Consider the following 24,719-nt stretch of genomic DNA (forward strand, 5'->3'; position numbering starts at 1 on the left):
GCATTTCTCTATATCTATATCTATCTCTACCTATCTGTCTATCCAGTAAAGAGCCACTAAGGCAAATAAGACAGAGGAGTATCTCATATGAGGAAAGATTGAGAGTGCTGGAACTGTTCAACTTGAAAAAGAGAAGGCTCGAGGGAAACACATCAATGTGTACAAATATGTGAAGAAAGGGGGGCAAGAAAAGTGAGCCAGAAAGTGGTGCCCAGCAGCAGGACAAGAAACTGAGAACAAGCCAACACAGACAGTTTCCTCTCAGAAAAAAGTTTTTTACTGTGAGGGTGGCAGAGTACTAGCACATTTTGCCCAGGGAGACTGTGGGCTCCATTACTGAAGATATTTAAAAGCTGTCTTGCCCTTACAGGCTTTAGATGTTTCTACTTGAGCCGGGGGGTGGCACTTTCAGAGTTGCATTCCAATCTCAACTATCGTGTGATATATTATTTCTGTTACACACAGATCTATGCATGGGCTAAGGTGATAAACTTCAGATAACAAAAATGGTATTTTTGCACACACATGACTGCTCAGTTACATGGCTGTTTTGAAGTGCAAATGTGCTTTCAATCACAGAAAAGTCAGTAAAATCATAATCTGCATGCCTATCTACCCCTCCCACCTAGTACTACAACCCTGTGGTGAAAATATCCCCATGGAAGTAACATACACTGTCACATAAATTAGATAGGTGATAAAAATAAGAAAAAAAAAAAGAGCAGATAGCCATTCAGATTTCTGCTCTATATCAGGTCACTCACCTACATACACACACACACACACACACACACACACACATACATATATGTATATATTAGTGGTCCACATTCGCCTCTATGTATGATTTCAATACTTCTTGTGTTCAAGCATAGATTGCACATCAACATTAATGGAAGTTATATATCCATACACCATACACATCAGGGAGTGAATAAACCTCTTGGATATTAAAGGCAGTTTCATAAAGAAGCAATGAAATTTTAGCTAATACCTAGAGGCGGTAATCCCAGAAATGCTTAATTTTGGATATAGTAAATGCTGTTTGATTCCAGTGTCTGGGAAGTAAGGTATTAAGGTATTGTGCCAAAGACCTTCATAGGAAAAGAGGGACCAATAACAATACATGTCTGATCTTCAAAATCCGTAGAGAACAGTAACACCCTGAAGTGTGCAAATCAAGTTTTCAGTTAATAATTAATATGTATGGAAAACTAACAATACAGATTTTAAAAGTACATGAAAGCTTAGCATCCTATGTGTTGATTTGAATTAATTTGTTCCTTCTTGGAATGCAATTACTCCCTTTATAATAATAAATTTTCTCACATTGTGGTTATATCATAAATACACCACATTAGATTCTCTTCATTTTCTTGTCCTAAATATGCAATTAAAGCACAATTACTCTGCAGTTGCAGACTTTTTAATTTAAATTAGTGAGTGGCTGCTGTGAATTGGCTGTAATTGTATGTGGACTCGCTTTATTTTAACACAACATATAATTACATTCACCTGAAGATTTCCACATTATTCTGCTTACTAAATGTTCTGAACAAACTGAGTCTTTGGGTAAAATCTGTTTGCCAGGATAATGCAGAATGGATCAGAGATTGAAAGATCTCATGACATCACATTAGAAAAGCTACCAGCCTCAAGAGATATTTCTGGACAACGACAATGGCTGAAAAATATCCTCATTTTTGAAATCCACACAGTGGATGAATACAGCAGATAATAGTGTTTATTTTGTTAGAATAGATTTTCAATAAAAACTGTGATACTTTTACTCAGGACTTTCTTCTGCCTCAGAAGAGAAAGGAAGAAATATCAAGACTGTAGGATGTAAAGAATGGTGAGAGAATATTCCCTGAATAGTAAAGCACTTCTCCCTAAAGTCAAGCACCTAAGCATCAAAGTTATAGAACCCCAATTAGGTATAGTAAAATTCTTCTGTTTCTTCACAGAAACAAATATATCACAAATCATTAGCTAGCTACAAAATAGCTTCTGCATCCAAAATTAGGCACATAATTAATTATTATATAATAATGTTGGAATAAAACTGATAACAATAGATGGTATATTGAAATTAAGTGCGTGCTGGAAAATTTCATAACACAACTTGTACATTGCTATTTTTTTACTGACAGCTTTTTGAATTTTTTTCTGTGTTTATCATAAGCCATACACAGAATCCATATTGAAAACTGACTCTAAAGTTTGCAAAGTCAAGCACTTGAAATGTAGCAACTTGCCTTTTTATATCTCCCCTTGCAATTTAATTCTCTCTCTTTTCCATCATGCACAGTAAAGAAGTGAATTTAGTGTGTGAGGAGAGTTGGAGGGAAGACAGGGCTATGTATCAATGCAAATGCAGAAAAGGTAAAATATTTAGGCCAATGTTTCTTGCCTTGACAGATGATTCCACATGGAATGGATGGACCCTCTGTTCTGGGTTTTCTCCAAAGAAGCAGAAATTACTTAATAGAGGATTTTTTCTTTTTAATTAGAACTGTTCCATCAACTATTGTGATGTAAGATTGTGTGCGATCATAGGTCATGTCATCTAAGCATACTCAGGCTTTTTCTTTTTTGTCTTGAGATACGTAAGACACAGGAATTTTTTTTTTTTTTTTTTTTGTGAAAGCAATTAATAGCTCACCCTGAGCTAAGCAGAATTTCATGAGACGAAGTTGACTTGGCACCCCTTCCATTTTTCTCTAAACTATTAAAAGCCTCTGGGAAAAAAAAAAATGGTATGGGGATTTCAAGCAAAAATAAAAGGGGTCTCACAAATTTATTTAATAACCAACATGAGATATGCTAAATACAGGGAATGACAAAAGCCATAAGTAATGGCTTGAAGAAATGCCTACAATGGATTGTCTTCCAAGCGCTGTAGAAAAGACAGAGATCCCATACCAAAACAGCCCTTGCTTCTATGCAGTATATTCCTGTCCATTTTGTGTCATTATTGTGGTATCCTTTCTTAAACTGTATGCAAAACACCACAAAAAATTTAATAAAATTATGAACAAAGTGATTCTTTAGCAAAGCGTTTCTAAAAAGGAATGAACTCAGGAGGGCTATATCAGTCTTGTTCTTTTCTAAAACATAAATAATTTGGTTGTGGTAGCAAGAACTTAATATAAATACTACAGTGTAGAAACAGGGCCCATATAACCAGAAACAAACACCTGCCAGTGCATTTTCTCTACTCAGGCCCTCTGAGAATGAGGTTGAGGTTGGAAATGGATCTTTTGAACAGATGGAAGCACACTATTTCCTGGAACTTTAAAATCCATGCAGTGTGTTTGCCATGCACTATCATTCATACGTTGCTTGTGAAAGCAAATGACAGCTTGCATTGCCACTTGTGTTCATTCACTGAAACAGTTGAACTTGTAAGCTTGGAAAATGCCTCTGTTCTAGTACTACTGTCTTGTACCAGTGATAATCCTAAGTACTTTGCAAATGTTAACAAAGGACAGGTTCACAATTTCCTCACAGATGGATAATCATGTCATATATGTTCCAATGAATTGGGGAAAGTGGACAAAAAGGTGTTAAGGACCTTTTTGGACTAGGGCTCATATATGTATAGACCCCTTACAGCAGGTAGATGTGGATTTGGGTCTTTATTGCTACATAACTGGGTTTCTGGAGGGAGGAGGAACCATTTCAAAAGCCTGAGAAATGAAGGTGACTCAAACACTTTTCAAGGGAACTGCAAGAGAAAACCATTAATGAGGACACAGGCCCTTATTTTAGTATTACAGACAGCCCTTTGACTGGGCTAATGACAAAAGGCAAAATTTGAGTTACTTTTTGAGCAGTCTGGAAAACAGATATTTAATAACTACACAGATTCATTTACCTTCAGAGAAGGTTATGCATTGGAAGACACTTTTTCAAGTCATCAAATATTTCATTCCTGTTTATAAAATTTTGATCCTACCTAACTTTTTATTTAAGGACTCAGCTTCAAATTTTTCCCTTAGTTTTATTTTAGGCACTGGAGTATGAAAAGTATTAATCTAAACATGTTCCCAAGCCTGTTAAACGATTTAGAATTCCAGATCCTCACGCTTGTCCTTCAGTTGCTATTAGTAGCTCATTTTTTAAATTAAAAAGTGCATTTCCCAGGACATGACTCAAAAGGCTCCCAGTTCTTTGATAACCATGAGACTCTAAAACCTTATAATTCTTTCATATTTTTATTGCATAGTGACTAATCCAAACTGCACTTTTGATAGTTCTTGTGCTTAGGACTTCCATTATAGAGAGACAAACATTCTGAAAACTCATTTCATGCAATGCCATTTGAAATATAGCTGTGCTCCTTTATTTCCCACTGCTCTTAAGGATTTCAGCTGGAAATTTTTGGTTGTAAAGTGAAGATCTAGACAGCCAGTGTTAAAAATTTTTAAAAGTCTTTAGAAACCTTTCCCATGTCAAGTGATCTTTCCACTTACTTCTAATAGTCTGAAAGGTAGGACTAGTAAAATAGGTAATGGAAAAATACCTCAGAGCATGGCGTATGTTCCTGTAAATGATAAAGGTCTTCAGCCTTAACACAGTTTTAAGATAGGTAAACAGCTTCTAGCCTGTCTTAGGAATGAAATGGAAATACCCAATTCTTGGGGGTTTTTTATGAAATTTAAGTAATTCAGCATGTGATACAGAGCTTTCAACTACAGATGCCACACCAGACTGGATGTACTAAGATGGATTTCTCTTCCAAGTGCTGTTCTCCAGAGCATCTGCTGTTACCCATGGGAGTAACTTAAGCTTACCAACTGGGTCTATCTCTGAAAGTCAAGAGTGTGGAGATATTTTAGGGCTCTCTGAAGCATCTAAGTAATGCTCTGAGGCTGCTTAGTAGCACAGTCAGAATCTCTCCAACCACCCTCCAGAAACTCTGCCCAAATGGGCCACAAGTCTTCAATGTCCACAGCAAACTAAGCAACTGCAATGAGGAGTAAGGTACAACAATTCCTTTTAATACTGTGTAAACCTGTATTTGTACACACCTGCTGCTCTGTGAGCAATAAACCGGGGCTGGAACACATTTTCTGGAGTGGTTTGACTCTTTATTCCTCAACGAACGTTCTGGCCCTTCCTTAGAATCCGACCAAGACTAGGATTCATCACAACTAGTGCTCCATCGTGGAGCCAGAATATTTTTTGTGTGTGGAAAAAACAAAAATTGTCATCAGGCACAGCAGAAACCTCCTTTCTCTACTTCTCCATTCGGACTTGAGGAGTTTTACACGTTTGCCTAAGAAACAAACACATGTCAAGTACTACACTGTTATGAAATTAGTTACAGAAAACAAAACTGGGATAGCTGGAATATTTTTTTAACTTACAAGGATAAATAAAAAATGACAGGTTAAAACATTTCAGAATCAGAGAAAATTCTCTTAGGAAAAGTGCATGGTCTTTAAAATACCCAAACATATTCAAATTCAAACCAAAAAGCAATAGAAACTAATAGATTACACTCATTTCTGAAAGTAATCAGCAAAATTTAAGTATGACAAAACAGTATTTGAAAAGTTCTTTGAGAATAAGTTCATACATAGACCTGTGGTACAGAAAGGAGTCATGAAGTCAGAAGACAATTCCTTCAAAATGAAAGATTTGAGTGTGTTCTCCTCATATATGTTTAAAGCAAAAAAAAAAAAATAGAAGGTTACAGGAAACACTATAAAATAACAGAGGACACATTTCAAAAGACAATATTCAATTCAGACAGATAGTTCTTTATCTAGATATTTGAGATAGATTTTGAACCTGCCAATAATAATCGCTTCTGATGTGATACACAGCATCTTATCAGATCACCAAAATTTCTTGAAGTTTTCTTCTTTTATTTTCTTAAATATCATGCTGCAGATCATTAAAAATATACAAGATTAAACTCAAAATTTCAAAAATTTCTTGCTTAAATAAAATCTCTACATATTTGAATACTATGAAATCAATTATTATGGTCCTGTGTTCATACTTCCTTGAACTGGATAGTTTACAAAATAAAATTAATTGGTACATCTCACTGGGATAATGATGATAGTGAATCGTTGATGAAGATATATGAGTTACATCAAGGCTAAATCCAATTCATTAGTCCTTCCTATATACTCATTATTACTGTCTTCCAAAAGGTTATGTCACTGTTTTGAACATACCCTAATTTTCTCAATGTTTTCTGTAACTCAGTAGAGAACAGAGTTTATGGCAGAATTATTTTAATGTAACACAATGTTTCATTTACAGACAACAATTTTAAATTAAAAGAAGACTTAAACAAAAACCTTATTTTACTTTCTGTAACAGATAATAACTGCAGCAATTCAGACAAGGATATATCCTCTTGAGGTTTTTATGGTGCTCACAACTCCATAGTGGGACTGCAGCATGGCGGCATAAAAGACTGCAAGACAATTAATTACAAAAAAGTAATTTTTTTCTCTTCCACACCACTTATCCTGCTTAATCATCCCAACTGGGAGATAAAAATAACCTCTTTCCTTTCAACCTATGAGGAAACTGGAGCATAAGAAAGAGTTGTGTTACCCTGTCAGGAAGTGTTAATGGAGAGATGGGAACAGAGTCCTTCTGTCTTTGGCTTTATCTGACATCATGTACCTATGGAAAAGGCTACACTTGTTTTTTATTGGAAAGGAAAACCTATAACAAGCATTTTCCTGTGTTTACATTCTAAATACAAAAAAGAAAAACATTTAAAAAACTCAAATCCAGTCTTGTTTTAAAACTAGACTGAGGTTCTAAACTGTCTAATAGGCATAAAGAATTTTCATCTTTTAATATATTTGTCTAGAAAGGAGGTCAGAACTTCCAATTATCCCCACTAAAAAATCAGATTGTCCAAATTAATCAAATTTGAGATCTTTTTCTTCTTCAAATTTTATGCTCTAGGGTTTTTCCTGGTATTTTGAATGGAGAGTAACAAGCCATTTGGACAAGTTCAAAATAGAAATGTAAATTATTTCCTTACCTGTAATTTTATCTTCTCTATAAGAGTACCTGCTGTTCTGTTAGTGCAGTACTGATGTGTTTTCTGCCTTTGTCCCAAGCTTCAGAGATTTCTCTGGTGATTTTTCCCCACTTGCTTACCAGCTTCCACTGCTGGCATTTTGAGGAAGTGCATTCACATTTGTCTCCAGGAATACTGCCATAGCTGAGGGAATATAAGATAACTAAAACACAAGTTAGAAAACAACAGAACCAATATCCAGGAGGGAAAAACTATTTAAAAACAATGAATCAGTCATCAACTTGAATCCCTTTGATCATTTTCCTTTCTCTTTTCATCCATTTAGAATTTCCACATGAAGAAAAGACTTTTCTGTGCTTGGAGAAATTTTGGCTTAAAAAATAGGTACTGACAGAGTAGTGGGTACCATTTCAGAGAATATAAAATTAATTTCAGGAATTCTAATTTTAACCTTCTCCTGTATGAGTACCCATCATGCCATTAGTCCAATACAGATAAGAAAGACAAGAAAAAGTAGAAAGGTGGCAGATCTGGAGGATTTCAGAAAAATCTTTGATATCTTTTCTCAAGTCCTAACAGAACTGTGAAAAAGGAAGACATGGGTTTTCACCCAGAGGCTGAACAATAAGAAGGATTTCTCATTGCCCAGGAAAACAACACATAAAGCCTCTTTCACTAAGACATAGTCAAGATTATGGTTTCTGATTCCCAATAGTTGTAGTCATGTTGGTCAAAGATGAACAGAACAAGTGCTGTCAGTTTAATAAGTAAATGTTTTCTTGCTTGAGCATTATGGAGACATACAGGTGAAAGTTACAACACCTTATAACATCTCTGTACTCAGGATCATCTGGATATTATTTTTGAACTTCACAGTGAGCAGAAAATAAGTATTCTGTCAAAGCTAAAAATGAATTCAATTTCAAGTGTCTTGCTTATAGAACATGTCCAGTTGTCTTCATATATGCATTTTCTCATTATCTTATCTAAATAGATTGTGACCTAAGACAAAGTATGAATGAATCAAAGTAGCTAATTGCAATTAGACTCTGGAATTCTAAAATCTCATGTAATGAAGGAAAGACCAAAAGTCTCAGAAGGGGTTGTTGCCTTCAAATTTCAGGAATGTAAGTACCAATAATGTGCTTTAAGGTTGCGAGAAAGAAAAAGGATTCTGGCAATTTCCCCATTGACCTTCGAAAAAGTGATTGGCTTTCCAAGAAATAGGCTTCAAATTTGTCAAGTTGAATTCTAGAATAAAGTCTCCTGCTCCCTTTTTCTTCTTCATGAATGAGGAATAAAAATTATTAGCATGTGGAATTGGAGTGATGCCTTGAAGATGAGAAATTTACATTTTCCAGGGTGACTCTGAAAAGGTGACAAGGAATCAGGACAGAGAGATGTCAAATTTCTAGAACAACTAATCTGATTATGGAGTGCATTTTCCTGAATTAGAAACAGCATGAGCAGAGATACCGTTCTTTGGTCTTCCTTTGGCAGGAACATGGTTCTAAGCCACAAAGTTTGAACTCAGGATGAAGAAACAAGTTCTTCTGGCTGGCATCAGTAATTTATCTTACGACATTCTTCAATCTGAAGAGACAAAACTGCAGCTCTATTAAAATTCTCAGATCTATTACTACTGAATTTGTAGATGCACGTTGATTTGACACAATGCTTTGTTTCCTTGAGAACCCATTCTTCTTCATAAACTGGAGACAAACTTTGGTTGGTCTTGCCAACATAATTTTACAGGTTTCATCATGCAAATAAGCCCTGGTGGATGGGATATTTTGTAGATTCACCCAGAATCTGCACTTCAGAGTTCTATGGCATTTATCATTGCAGATATGGAAGGCGATGGATGATAATCAGGACTGTAGGATCTAAGAAGGGATCATCTGTATATTTTAATAATGCAGCAGAAGAAAGCTCAGAGTCCATTTTATAGAACATGAAAAGTGGTTTGGAGTATTTCCTCTATACTACAGCAGTAATGTCTTTCCTGAAATTGACTTGGTGTTCACCAGGGTGGTAGAAGAGTAAACTACAAGTCATAAAAAAATGTGCGGTTTTGAAATTCTCATGGAAATTAACTCTATGTTGGTTGCTTTCTTTATTAATTTAGCCATAGGCAGCAATCTTCCATGCCTGAGTTTTTTCTTTGTTTAGAAGAGTTTTCAGAAAGGATAAGACTATCTTCATTATTCTTAGAGAGAAATATTTAAGATTTGCAACCATGCTCACTTTGCTGTGCAATGGAATAATGTCTGAGTAATCTGATTTCAATTGGTTTGAGAGCTCCTCCAACTCTGTGACTCTGTAGGCTCAGAATGCTCTGTATGTCTGATTCTCCCCTTTATAGCGATTATAGTTCATTTCCCTCCCTATAAGAAGGCAGAAAAGCAGAGCTGCGCCAAGGGGGTGTTTCTGATGTTTTCTATAATTAGTCCTAATGAGTAAGGAAATACCTCAAGAAAACTATGTTGTTTTGAAGAAATGAAAGCATTACCTTTTGAACAATGGAGGGCCAGCCTCATACATTTCTGCAACTTAGAAGTGATGTAGAGTTTGTGAAGCCTGAGCCAAGTACCCAGGGAAAGAGGAAAAAATTCTGTCTGAAGCTATTTAGGCAGAAGATCATGTGAGGTTTCAGAATATTCTGGTCTCTCTGACCAGAAATATATCATTTCTGACTTTCAGAAATGATCCAAAGAAGCCCCTACAGGCTAAAAAGAAGGGCGAGACAAGAAAGAAACACTAGTCTTAAAGCATGCCAGCATGACTCACATGATACTGGCATTTGAATATCATCTCGTACAGTAATTTCTGAGATATTAGAACCTGACAAAAATTTTCCAAGAAAATTTAAAAGGACTACTAGATATTCAAAGAGCCCTTTTTGCATAGCTGTGAATGGCAAAGAGACTGGCAGAATGAAGCTGCAAATGGAAGTGGAAACATCTTTGATTTTGGTGTCAGGACATTGGAAAAGTGGAAATTCATGGGGTGAATGAATTGAAGAAAACCAGTCATTAACAAACGGCCTTAAGTACTTGCTCTTATTTTCCATCACAGAGGCAGAAAATTTTTTTTTAGACATGAGGTCAATATCTCAAACATGCCAGCAAAGGACACAGCAAAAGAATAAAAAAGTAAATCACAAGTTGAATCTTCTGGGACAAAGGCAGAAAACATCTTGGCTGGACAGATTAATTGGAGAATTTGCACATGGAAAGAAGTAATGTTTGCAAAAATCACTGGTTAGTAATTAATGACATGCTGTTGAAATCTAATTGCATTTTTCTTTAAATAGTGAATAGTTTGCTTTGATTGCAGAGAAATTCTGTCAATGTTCAGGTTCTGAAGAAGCTAAAATGGTGCCTTACAATGCATTCTAGCTGCAATCTTACCTTCAGGAAAACTACTCCCTGACAAAAATGCATAAACTACAGCTTATACTACTATGCTGTGGGTGTGATGAAGGGATTGCAAAACATTTCATTTTTCGTTATTTCTACAATGTGTCTACACACAAAAAAAAAATTATATTGCCTCCTATGAGTAGCTTGAGACCATACTCAGTGCATTCACAGCGAGATATAGCAAGGCAATTTATAATCAGGCTCCATCTTTTCAAAAGATCTGTACCTGCGAATATTGCCTTTAATCCATTCTCTCTTTTGATGTTACTCACTTTCATTCTTCATTTCAGTATCCATAGGACTCAAACTCAGAACAGAACTAAACAAAATTTGAAACTGAAAATGTCTTGGGATTTGAATGCTTGGATTATCTTCACTTGCCCAACAAGTTTTACTGACCTTTCAGTCTATTACTTTGCTCATTGCATTTCACACCACAACACTTCTTCCTTTAATCCTTTATTCCATAATTGCTCTTTTGCCGATATTTCAGAGTACATTTGCCTCTGGAGAAAGGACCATGACATGTCTAGATTTCTGTGACCACAAAGGAACATTAGCAAGGCCTAGACTCCTGCCAAATGGAGACTCACAACTTTACTTAGGGTAGAATTAGGCACACCAACTTCACATTAAAGAAGCAAATTTGGTATATAAAAGCTATTTTTAGGAAAATCAGTAAATTGCATAGCCCTGAATACTGGTGACTCCTTTTAACATGTGTTGGCTGGCATGATAGCTATTTCCATCAAAATGTCCAAGTGTCCCAAAAGATTAGTGTTTAGGTGCCCTACAAAAAATACAAAGCTTCAAAAGGAAAGAACTGTGGTGCTAGATCAAAACAGTAATTACTGATTAATACAAAAGTCCAGTTTGACCCTAGAAAATGTCATCCTATTTACACTACCAGCTTATTCATCCCCTAAAACTTGTATTTATTCTTAGAAAATATGTGCATACCACTTATTGCTATTTTAATGACAGATTAGATACAGTGGTCTCTGAGTTAGCAAACAGAAACATGCTGAGACAGCTGCAAATTTCTCCTAGTGACAGATCAGCCAAAGGCATGGAAAGAGATACCATAGCAACAAAGAGGCTGTCACAAGTGCAATCACTCTTTTCCATGGGTAATATTTTGCTACAGTTTGTGCACTCACTTATATTGTAATCACATCATTTTTATGAACCTCCAGGTATTGCTGGTCACTGTATATATGTACATTATTCCAATAAATCTTCATTTTAAATTAAAGTAGGCGCTGAGGACTCTATACAGAGGCTCTGAAGTGAGGCAGAGGAGCAAAGTAGTTTTACAGTGAGGTGGTTTCTTCAATGATAAAACCCCTTACATAATAGTAGAAAAAGTGCTTCCTGTACCTGACACATGGCAGATCATTCATCTATCCTACAATTATTTCACATTTCTCAGTGGTCAAATTTTTTTATGTCACGTAAGTTAGCAGCATTTTTACTCCGTAAAACATGTCATGTGAGAAATACACTGCTCTCTTAGCAGTCACTGAGCACAACTACCATATATTCTGCCTACAAGAAACATCCTGGAATAGCCTATACATTGTATTTAGATTATGAATGCCTGCTTTTTCTAATTCCATATCATTACTACTGCTGTTTCTGAAAAACCTGGAGGAGGAAGAGGAAAGGAGGAAAGGAGGAAAGACATGAAGGTAGAAGCTTCCACATTTTAACTTTGGCAGAAAAACCAGTAACACTTAAAGAACCTAAGGATCTGTTGCTTGTCTGAACTACAGACCAACAACTAACATTGCTGCATTGCTAACTCCAAGTAAGGCTCAGTTACAAGAAAAATGCCATTCTCCTTTCATATCCAGGGACACATTTTAGCTCTCTTGTACTATTATTATTATTATTATTATTATTATCATTATTATTATTACTATTATTATTTCGTACTCAAGCAGCAGTTATGACAGCACTGATAGCAGTTGAGTCACCACTTTATGCTGCCTCTTGATAGTGGGAATCTGAGTAACCCACCAAAATGTAAAGGTACCAAAGAAGGGTCCTCATGCTGAAAGGGTTATGAACAGCATACTTTATAAATTGAAACACAAATAAAATTACTGTCTCCCCTTTCATCAGCCGTAATTAATTTAGAAACAACTCAGCATCTGCAAGTGAGAAAGAGGTGATAGAGTAAAAATGTAAGCAGTATTTATAAATAGCAACAAAACTGCATTGATTGAGAGCAGTGGGATGCATATACTGACCACAATTTGGCTTCAAATGAAGCCAGTTGGTGTGTTCAGACAGTAAATTTTCTATTTTTCCAAGGATCTTATTCAATTTTGAGTTTCCTTTAAATTCTGGAAGCCATAATGTAAAATTAGATAAATTGGAATATTTCAAATAACTGAGTTCAGTCTCTCTCCTATACTGTTTTTGAAGGTATAGATGCTCTCAGTATGAGTATGGATTTCTCAGCATCCTGGCAATATTTCTGTTCTTTTCACACTAGTCATCTGTCTCTGGTATTGATTTGGAATGCAGATTTGGATTTGGAATGTAGATAAATATACACACTGTGGATTTATTTTTGGATCTGTAATTTTTCTCTTTTATTTCTCTCTGCCCTTGTAATATTTATTTTATTTTATTGCAGTACTCTATTTCTGCTATTGGTTTGGCATATAGTTACATAGTAATATACTAGGTATTGATTTCTTTCTGTTCTGCAGTTTGCTTTCCTCCACATTCCAGTTCCTTCAGCCCTTCTTAAAAGTGTAGGTGCTCAGCCATTCCAGAAGCTGAATGCTCATTTCCAAACCCTAGCCCTTTATAACCTGCCTGAAAATACTTCTTTCCCTTGTTTACAGGGAAACATTACTCGCTTTCAATTTCTAGAAATTTTCAGGGGTTAACAATCAATATCGACTATGTATCTGATTTTTCCATTGGTGTTAATTTATATTATTAGTATTAGTATTACACCAACAATTCTAAAACAGGCACTGTTGCCAATTTTTAGTGAGTAGTAGATACTGGACATGTTGCTCATCACTGTATGAGTCACTAATTTAGCTCACAGCTGTGTACCTTCAGAATATGAGCATTTTTTAAACATATTATATTATATTATATTATATTATATTATATTATATTATATTATTATATTGCATTTGATAGGGGTCAAAGTCCAAAGCTTCCCAAACTGACAAAGAATGAATGGGCCTTTATGGTCATCTTCCTGCTGAAGACCACATCAAAGTGACTAAATTATCTAAGCTAGCTGCTTCTTATTCAACATTAAATGTCTAAACATTAGCAGCTAAGTTAGTCATGGTAGTTTTCCTCTAGATTATTTGAGAAACATAAGCACCTCCAGAAGACAATTTATCAGACGTATAACAAAATCAAGTGTCCTCTGGAACTGAATAACTCTATCTAAAAGTAAAAAGACAGTCTAGAGCTTGGGCTAGTTATCTCATTCTAGAGAGTCCTAACCCAAGCAAAGTCCAGTAAATTCCACCCCACATAATTTAACCGCAGTTTAATGTTAAACTATGCCTCATTCCACAGGCAGTTCTACCAAATAAAACTAAAAGACTGAGGACAAGGTACCATTTAATTACTATGCAATAGTTCAACACTGCACCAGGCAGGGTTTGGACTGAACACCAGGAAGCTTTTCTTGACCAAGACGATTGTGAAACATTGGAAGAGGCTTCCTAGAGAGGTGTCCAAGTCCATCAGTGTTTCAGAGACATTTAGACAATGTTATGATTTACATGTTTTAATTTGATCAGCACTGAATTGTTCAAGTAGCCAGATGTGATGATCAGTGTATGCCCCTTTCAACTGAAATAGCTTATTTTTTGCTATACTTTTTCTCATGAAAAATACCATTGCATACTTTTCTATATGTTCATAAAATATCAGCCCAGGAACACTCTCCCACTGCCTGGAGCAAGTACACACTTCTTCAGTCATGTTCCACTTCCAGAATCTCAAGATTAGACCCAGGATACACCACTTTACCTTGTCCTTTTTCTCTAAACTCTGCAGGAAAGGCACACAGGTTAATGAGCTGCCCAGGAGCCGTGACGTGTTCCAAGCTAATCCTGGGGTGGAGAACTGGCAACCACTGGGGCACTTTATGTAAAGCCTGCCTGTATCACAAAGGTAGCAGGCAATGTACTCTTTTTAAAAGTACAAATAAAGCCTGGCATCTAGATCTGCCCAGGGAAAAGCCCTATCCAGGGAGAGACCTCTGATGTGAAACCTACCCTATAACGAAGAGAAATATTTAATTCTTTCTCTTCAGCTTTTATCCAACTGCAAAATGTTAATTTTCACTCTTTGTAAAGAGCTTGTCTGTTTGATATAAAATCAGAGAATTTTTAAAATGTCATGGTCAGTTTTATACGTAATAACAGTATATTTTTCAGCTGATGGGAAAATTACTTTTTTTAATACAGACCCTTTCCTGTATTGCAAGAAGAGAAAGGAAACACAAAAAAAGGAAAGAAACAAGAAGGAGAACTTCTGGAACTAGAATAATTCTATTAGAAGGAGACTGTAGAAGAAAGAGTACTGCAAATGTAAAAAAAAAAAGGATTTTTCACTTTTTTGAAACTCTTTTCTCATCATTTAGAGAGGGCAATGTGACAAAATTTTTTGTGTTTATGTATCAAAAATTGAGACTTGCCATGTGGGGGAAAAATGCAACAGTTTCCTTTCACAACAGTTTCTTAGCCTAGAGGAGAATGCCCAAGCGTCCCTGGTAAAATTGCAACTATGCTCATAATCCTCTCATAATTCTCCTAATGTATTCATGAACATCCTCTTTTGTTGTGGTATTATGACTGGGAACACAAGCCCATATTTCTTTATATGATGTCGAAAAATTTACTGATTTACATAAGTTGTCAGTCTTTTTCTCCCTTCCTCTCCTGCAGGCTACATAAACCCGAAATAGTCAGTACTCATCTTATTCATACACATTTTTCCCCATATTCTGTTCTTTTCTATGGTTAATTTTTAATATCAATCTTTTCCCTCTAATATGTAAACAGATTAGGAAAATAATACCCAAGTTTGTATTCTAAAGGTAAATAATTTCCAAATTTGATTTCTTAACATGTGAATTCTGAGTACTTCTAATTCATTATTCTTGTATGACCTTATTAGATCTATATAACTGAAGAAAATACAAAACCTCAAGTAGACCACATTTTTAAAAATCAATTAGTTTTCTGCCATTTTTTATCTGGCCTTTTTTGCTCAGTGACTACTATCATAACGATTAGGAAGTCAGTATATAATTTTTTACAATAGTGAGATTATATAAGCAGAGGTGGACATTCAAAATACCTCCTTCCTCCACTGTTTTTATTTCTAACATAGAGGTTAACTATTAACAACTCATGATGTGGAAATGTAGGTGCTACTTTTAAATTTGGTATCCTGTAGAAGACAATACTTTAGCAGGTAATTGGGTCAGGATTTTGGCACATGAAGAAGGCAAACTTACAGAAAATGTTTGGAGGTGAAGATAAACTCTTTTTTTTGGCCTTTCAGGAAAGCTTGAGAAGATTTTTCTGTAATTTACTTAAATCACCCAAGCTATTTAGTTCCCTTTATTTCTTTACACTTTTACATTACACATGATAATCACATTTGGGTTATTTCATTTGACAATCAGAAACTTATTATTCATAACTTCTTAATATTGGCTCTCTGTACAGTTATTTTTTATTTTTCTCAAAAGAAAAGGGGGAGAATTTTGGAAAAAAAAGAGCAATTTAGAATTTTATACTTTTATTTATACAGACCTTGGGGAGCAGAAAGAGGAGCTACAAAAATATGGTAGTGACTACATGTAAGGGAAAAGTACTTGTCCTTTGATAATAAGCTACTCTGTTAACACAAAGAACCTCACATATTTCCAATAGCAATATGTATTTTACTGGCCTTCGGAATGATGTCTCTTAAAATCACAGGTCACTGATTCTGAAAGAGAGACCTCCATTTACCTGTCACTGACCTGGTTTCAATGAGTTAGGTCAACTTGCAGTCAGAATTCGAATTAAAGTTTGCTATTGTCTCAGAATAGCCTTGCAGCTCTGTGGTAAATGAAAGGAAAAGGAGGAAAACATAGAGCATGTGGACAAACTGGAAGGCAGAACAAACAGGGGGGATTTAAGGTGACTAGCATTTCCCTTTCAGTGGTGCTAGGCCTGTAAGCAGGCTATGGCGGCCATCGTACTGAATCAGTGTTTATGATAGCACATATAGAAAAGGACTGGCTTTTCCAAAGCATCATTATGGAAGAGGTATGAAATGAGTCCTGAGGATTGCCCCCACCATGGAGGACAAGAAAATTCCAGCTGCTGCAAAGACACAAACCTAAAAGTCTAACAACAACAAAGGCATAAGCTCCTGGGGACAGGAGCCTTGGGCTTCTTTCAATCCCTAACAGCAGAAAAACTTCATCACCTCAACAAATGAGAGAAACCTATAATCTGACAAACTTTGAAGAAGAAATCTCTTCAAAGAAATCATAATTGATTTTCCCCTTTTTGTGACCTCTTTTTTTTCCAGCAGAAATATTATTCAGGTCCACATTTTTACTTACAATTCGTTAAACTCTCTCAATATGTATAAAATGGCAAGTATTCTGTAACACTAATACTGTGATGTAGTAGTAACCAGGAAAAATTTCAAAACACACACGTTTCTATTTCTATTTCTACTTCTATTTCTATTTCTATTTCTATTTCTATTTCTATTTCTGCTTATGCTTATGTTTATGCTTCAGCTTATGTATTTATATATTTATATATTTATATATTTATATATTTATATATTTATATATTTATATATTGTATTTATATTTCTTTAACATCAATCTGGTTCCTTTTTTATTATATTCTATATGCACATATATTTTACATGCATATAATCAGATTTGCATTGGCATTTATACAGTTAAGTGTGGGCAGCATTCCAGCAAAGTTGTTTTCAGAAGAAACACATCTAAAAGTGTATTCAGGAAGGGAACTTTAAAGCAAACATTTAGGAAGCATCCTTCCTTCAAAGAATGTCAAAATGTTTTGGAGACTTATAAATACAGAAACTGAGACATATAGAGTTCTCTGTGGAACTGAAGAACTATAATTCAGTCAGTACCTGCTGTATTTCACCACAACCAATGTGTACCAGAAATTTAGTGCCTATGTAAGGAATATTTCAGTAAAATTACGTAGATACTCAAACAACTGTTTAGAGTGAACAACAATCTAGCATATTATGTCCTGACACTACAAAGTATTAAATACACAAAAGAAAAATCAGTCATGAGTACATGTCCTGGGGTGCAGGGAAGAAGGTGTTTATACTTAAACACATGCATATGTGTCTTCAGAGTACATTTTCATTTTTGTATGTTGATGAAGAATTGTGTTGTCCCTGACAAGATACAATACCCTAATTTTAGGAAGTTTGTACATTTAATGCTTATCTGAAAAGTTTGTTTTTCTTCTGTTTCAGTTACCCACTAAAATGCAAAGTTGACAGCATGTTTACTTTTTTGTCAGACATTGTATATGACCTTTAAATACATTTCTGTTAATATAAATTTTAACCAATAATATGAAAAACTGTCAAGTGGAGGAAAGGAACTCCCTGAAACTCTGTCAAAATTTTTTAGCAAATCACAGTTATACAAGATGGAAAGAACCAGATCATCCTGTAATGACACCTCAAATGCTTACCATGCTCAGTGGTTTCTATGTAGAAATGTGGTTTTTCCATGCAACTGAAAAAAATGCTGGTTTGATATCCTTTGAATGAAGAGGTTAGAAAAGTGTACAAACACAGTGCAACTGATTTCAGAGAGAAATACATATTAGATTATAATGCATTTCATCATTACTGTTAGTTGAAGGGATCAACTCTACTATCTCCAGTGCTTACCTGAGAAGGTCTGGCACACAGCTTACTATGTTCAAACAATTGAAAAGTATGCTGAGAAAAGTGAGGGACCAGGAAGTCCAATCCCAGTATAACTTTCTTCCCATGCTTCTTTAGTCTTCTCAACTTAGGTCTTCTTTGTGCACCCAATTTCCTGTGCACCTTTCTTTTTTTTACTTGTTGGTAACATGTCAGGTTGGTATCATACCTACCCTAGTTGTTTTCACTTTATTCCCAGAGGAACAGCTCCATCCCTTACGATCTGGAAGAACTTTGCATTCCTCCCCTTCAAGACATGGTTGCATGTGGCACCACCATTTCTGCTCCACTATCGAAGCTACAAAAAAAACAAATGTATTTTGTGGAAATGGACACTTTAAGATGTCATTACGCTGCAACATTTCTTTTATTTTCCAGGAAAATATGAGAAACAGGCTGACTGACAGCCAGTCTGTGATTTTCAGCCACCTCAGAACCTTCAGAAGAAATTAAGTTTCCAATTTGCAAAAGGTGCTACATGCTTCAAAGTCAATCTCTTCACAGCATTTCTTCCCAACTTCATTTTTATCTTGCTCAGCCAGATTTCAAAGTTTTAAGTAGAATCTCGTCTTTTGCTTGGTCTAGAATATAGCCTAGCATAGCTTGATTAAATTTATTCCCCAATGATGACATATTTACAGCTTCTCTGACAGCCAACAACATATCAACATTAAAGAGATCATGTAAAGGGTGAATCCTGCCACTCTTTCAGAGAAAGAGATGTGAAAATCATCTAGTATTTTCCCAAATAAAACATATGAGCCTATACCAGAATTGCTAAGACACTAATATTGCACTGTGAATAGGAATAACGGTGTAGGTCTAAAAAGATTAAAAACCAGAGAGAACTGTGCTTTGTTTGTTTGCTTGTTTCTTTCCAGTGAGATAAATATATAAAGATGCAATACTGTAGTACATGAAAATTATATGCTTATGTAGGTTTTGCATAAATACTTTTAATTAAGTAAATTTCATACAATTCCAAAAGTCCTCTTTTTAGTTAGATCAAATTTAGCCTCTCAAGAGGCCTCTTTCTCTGGCATAATAATTTTGTTTAGCATTTCCACAGAGCAATAGCAAATAATTAATTTTTCCATCTTTCTCCCATTCACCTTGGACACTCCCTTCAAAATGCAGAAGATTTCCTACTTAAATAGTTAACTGTAATGGAGTGGGTCTCATTAATGACCTTAAGCCAGCAAAACTCCCAGGAACACAAAGAAAGGAAGCAATAGAAGGAGTCGCACCATCAACACAAGAAGGAGCTGCCCGGGTGGTACCTGCTACCTGCCCAGGGAAGCAGGAACACTTCACTGTCTGTGATCTTTCTTCTATCTTATTCTTATTGCAGCATCTGTGAAGCGCCACCACTTCACAGGTCCCAGTTTTAACATGGTGAGCTGTGAAAATAAGAAGATGAACAATTTGATATCTTTGAGAAGTAACATCATATTGTTTCATTTGGATTTTTTTAAATTAGAAATGCATTAAACTTGGCTCTGTAAGGCAATCTGCCACACATGAAATGAGAGTTGTGATGTAATTAACACTGGAATGGAGAGTTGATCTCTTTTCCAAAAATGGTATAACTATTTCAGGCAGAAAACACTGGCTAAAGAAGAACAGTTGGATGAGGCTCCATATGGTCCTGTACCAATGAAGCGGGAAGCAGAAACATAAAACTAATCTAGAAACTACATTAATTCCTGGACTCCCATAAACAGCTGTGTACATCTACCAATATTATTTTTTCTTTTTCCCTATGGCAGAAACTTTAAAATGAAAGTATATCAATGCTAAAATACCCATACATGCATATGTTCTCACAATCCATGTCTCCAGACTTTATGCTCAGAAGAGACTTTGACATGGTATTCCAAAATCTTCCTACAGGCAGACAGAGAACAACTGGCAGGATACAGGGAAAACACTCAAACAAAACCCAGAAATAAAATCTACTAAGGAATCACACTTTAAATTTCTCTGCCTGGCACTGCAAAGTTAGTTTGGGAACATGGGGACCCAAATCTTTCAAACAAGGAAGGCAACAGGACAATCCTCATTATTCCATATCTGTATCTATCACTTCCATTCATGCTGCTCTAACTGAGTCCAATAAGAGGACCAATCTGGTAAGAGCTACCAAAACACCCTTTCTGGTTCAGCAGCCAGTTACCAAAGGATCTGGAGTTTGGAAAATGTTTTAACTGAACTTTCAGCAGTTGCTTATACAAGGCCAGATATTCCTGAGGATAGCTCATTACCATCAGAACAAAGAGAAAAAAATCTGAACTTTAGCTGATATTGACCTACAACGTTGTATGGGCAGGAATACTAATTATGTGAAGCAATATGTGTCCCTTAGTTCCGCAGCTATTTAATTTTTTGAGTGCTTTATGCAAAGCTTGTGTACTGAATACTTCAGCAATCTTTAATATCACTAATGTCAAACAATAAACAAGAGCTTCTACAAGGAAAAAACGCTAAGAACAAGAGACCAACACTGATGTCTACATTCACCCCATTGTTATTTCACAGTGTCAGCTCCTAAAAGGCCTGAGGAAGGAACAAAACTTGATGTAGGCTACGGACCCGTGAGTTTCCTAGAGGCAAAACCCACAGACAGCAATTGCACTCTGGGTCTTCATCAACAAAACATAAACTGCTAAACATTTCATTGGGGAATTATGCATTTTTCAGTATAACAAATTCCAGTGAACAGTCTGTGGTCTTTGTCATCACTCAATGTATTGTACCATGTCAGGTTTGATTATACTCGACCACATCACACTGTGCTACAGCTGAAATTATATAACACAATGCAAGCAATTGACCCATGATCCTTCATATTTTTATATGCTGAAATGTTACATTTAAATCAAAAATCTAGGAGGAAAAAAATCTCTTTATACACAAACACTGATTTTCTTCACTTTATAACTGTAATTTTTAATTCAATAGAGGATAAGGAAAGTAATTCCTGCTATGTGTCTGAACTTTGCAATCTCTGTTATTTTATATCTTTAATGACATTGAGCAAATATTTTTACAGCTACTAGCACCGGCTGCCCTAAAAATTACTTTTAACTCTTTTCCAAACAATTCCACTGGTATATATGACAATAAAGCAATTTAAATAAATATATTCATTTTTTTCTTAATAAAATGCTTGTAAAGTTCTTTATTTGTGAATGAGAAAAAAAATTATCCTAGGATATATTGGGCATGTATAATATATAGTAGAACAAACATATCCCACTTTTGCAGATTCACATTAGCTTTAATTTTGATAGCAATTACATATCTTATATCCACTTATCCTAACACAAATTCACTAAATTTCATTTTATGAAAGGTACATAAAAAACCCTAGACACTGAATCTACAAAAGAAAGTAAATTTAGTGTAGGATAAGAACTTCAAACCACTTACTTTTTTCACTAAATTAGTTTTAATTTGTATTCTGCATATCACTCATCCTGAAATTTTGTGTCCTCACTCCCTTATCATATAACTTTATACTGCTTTACTGTGTCTACACATTCACCGTAATACTACCACTAAGGGAAAACAAAGTACCATGTATAAATCAGCTATCAGGAATGGAAACCAGTTAAAAGAGATATTTTAAAATTCTGTGAGGGAAATTTTCACACAGAGACAAAAATTTTGAATGCCTCCTTTGTAGTAATAAACATGGTAAGACTTCTGGAAAAGGATTGCAATGAAATGAAGCATTCATATTCATGTACAATAAAGAAAAGCATTTCAAAGGGTCAAAATACATATGAAAAATAGAAGAGAACAAAAAATAACCACAGACTATCAATAGTATTTGGGGGATCTTTAATAAAGATGCTTTGAAATTTTCTGGGCATAAAGCATAGCATCTTAGAAAAATATACAAAGATATTTCAAACATTGAGAAATCTTAGCTAACCATCCTCTAGTTTGTATTTGCCATCTAGAAAATGCCATGAAAATTCCTTGAGAAGAAAAGTAGGGATTTCAGGTCCTTATGCTATCAAATAATTAAGTTCCAGTGCAGCAAGTACAGGTTCTGTCACATCCATGTGAAATTAAACCTTCTATACAGTAGATAAAGAATTCCCCACAATCTAAAACAAATTAACCTCATTAAGCCACTGGATCATTCCACAAGAGGAGGATAATACTTTGGGTGATTCATATTTTGGTTTTGTTTCTTTTCATCCTAGCACAGATTTCAAAGTAGGCTGCTTGCTTTGCAGAAATTGTTTGAAGAACCGAATGTCATTTCTGTAATCCCACAGAAATTAGTTATTCAAAACCACTGCAAAAGTATTTCACTTGCTGCTAATGCAAGCAGTCCTTTCTGCAATCAGTGTGGAGAGGGACTGAAGAAAGAGACTCTGAAGTCTTTATGTGTACAGGTTGCAAAGTTTTCCTAATGATTGTACATAACATAATATATAAATTATGTTCCAGAAGATCTAACAGTGTATCATGAGATTGGAGCTTGGAAAACAGGAATAACCCTATCTGACCCATTAATGGCGTATGCTGTAATTAACCTGCCATGTTTACAGACTTTTTTCTTGTAGAGAAATCATCAATACCTATCTCATAAATCAGAACTAGAAACTTCAGTGATTAGTATCATGTTCCTGGAAAAAATATAACTAAACAATTACTAGTCTTCATTTTAGATAAAACTTTTCTTTTTCCTTCATGGTAGGAAGGAACCTTTATATTTTTTTCCTTCAGGTGAATAAAATTTCAGTTACATTGGCAAAGTGCATCTCACTCTAAGTTATGACCCTTAATCCTCTACTTCTGTGGGAAGATTCTCTACAGGGAATCTCTCTACATTGCTATTTTGTAATTCAACTCAAAAATATGAATATAAGGTATTTAGTGCAGGAATGCGAACCTTGCATTAAATCAAGAAAATCTTCTGAATAGCAGCATTCATCATGATCGCCTTTCCTAGTCTCAACACTTAAACATTGATGTTCATTTCTGTCACCCATCTGCTCAGTCATTTGCATCTTTTCTTTCCTGCAAGTTGCACAGATCATGCATCAACACATACACTGGCCATTAACAAAGAAGAAGAAATCATGTTGCCAAGAACTAAAAAAATAAAGTCACAGCTTTATTATGCTTCTATCTTCAGGATCCCCATCATTGCAGTAGGCACATATAAATAGCAGAGGAAAAATCAAAAAGGCTCTATTGTATGCTCTCTGCAAAGACAGCAGCACAGCTGGGTGATACAGTTAAATCCATCTAATGACTAAGAGCTACTGGAAGCAAAAGAAGATCCCTTGTGTCTTGTCCAGCATTCTTTCATCCGCTGCTTGCACGAACACTGTCATTTGATAGCGAAGATGGTAGTTAGTTCTCTACCAGTTTAGCTCCTACAACGGGGTGCGGAGACCAGTGAGAAGCATTTCCAGCCAAAGGGAAGAGGAAGGAGATGGCAACCACAGATACCTGATGAACTCCTGCAGAAACCAGTTCCTACATCAGCTTGCAGGAACTGCAGATCTGTAATCTTACATGAAATAAATGTGTCTTATTTCATTCTATTCCAGGTAATTTTTCGGAGGTCACAGGAGTATTTAAAATCTGCAAACTTTATTTGTTTGAGTCTATGCTATAGGTGAGAAAAGAAGTATTAACAATAAACAGAAAAATGGAAATTACATTTTGCCATGATTCTCAATCCACATTGCATCTAATATTTTATACACTTTAGATTTTTTGTCATCTTGGGTATGATCAGGAAGATTTCCCATACAAAGTACTACGGTAACCCAGTCTTCCAAAGTAGGTACATATGCTTTCAAAGTAGGTACATATGCACTTTTTATTCATGTAAAGCATATCCACATTAATGATTATTATGGAATGACTCTTTTAAATGATCATCTGTAAGGAAAAATAGACAGTATTTCAGGATATTGTCAACTTGCTTCATCCATTTTCCTAAGTGATTAGTCACTATTCTATACCACAATATTCAAACAAATGAGTGATTGGATGTTATTGGTAAAATAAATAAAATTAGTGGTAATAATATACCACTGTTCCAGAATGGGCTCTAGATCACTGCCCTACTATTACATGAACAGAGATAAGAAAGAGAGTTTTCTTGTTCACATAGTTTATTTGCTTTGTTCGTACTGATTGACAAGGAAAACAAATGTAGGTTATTTTTCTGCTACACTTCAGCAATTTCAGTATGTCATATCAGTCTAAATGTGTCACTGTAGAGAAGAAGG

At 35.3% G+C, this 24,719-nt stretch overlaps 1 protein-coding gene across 3 annotated transcripts in view; it reads right to left on the minus strand.

The window, feature by feature from the left end:
• The window catches only part of TAFA2 (TAFA chemokine like family member 2), a 188,143-nt gene that overhangs the window by 10,016 nt on the left and 153,408 nt on the right, over positions 1–24,719 (minus strand). For 2 of the 3 annotated variants that reach the window (XR_008483238.1, XR_008483239.1), the window contains 3 exons: positions 19,698–19,850; positions 18,624–18,748; positions 5,037–5,284 (listed from right to left, as the gene is read on the minus strand). Coding sequence is in view for 1 of the 3 variants with exons in the window: in XM_054280683.1 (XP_054136658.1) it covers positions 18,624–18,748; positions 19,698–19,850 (278 nt within the window). In the remaining 2 variants the exon portion in view is untranslated. The remainder of the gene's footprint in view (positions 1–5,036; positions 5,285–18,623; positions 18,749–19,697; positions 19,851–24,719) is intronic. The other variant, XM_054280683.1, reaches the window with a different exon arrangement.

This window comes from Melozone crissalis, unplaced genomic scaffold, assembly GCF_028551555.1.
Source record: "Melozone crissalis strain CALT ecotype California unplaced genomic scaffold, PUWL_Pcris_2 ptg000004l_1, whole genome shotgun sequence".
NCBI classification, from domain to species: domain Eukaryota; kingdom Metazoa; phylum Chordata; class Aves; order Passeriformes; family Passerellidae; genus Melozone; species Melozone crissalis.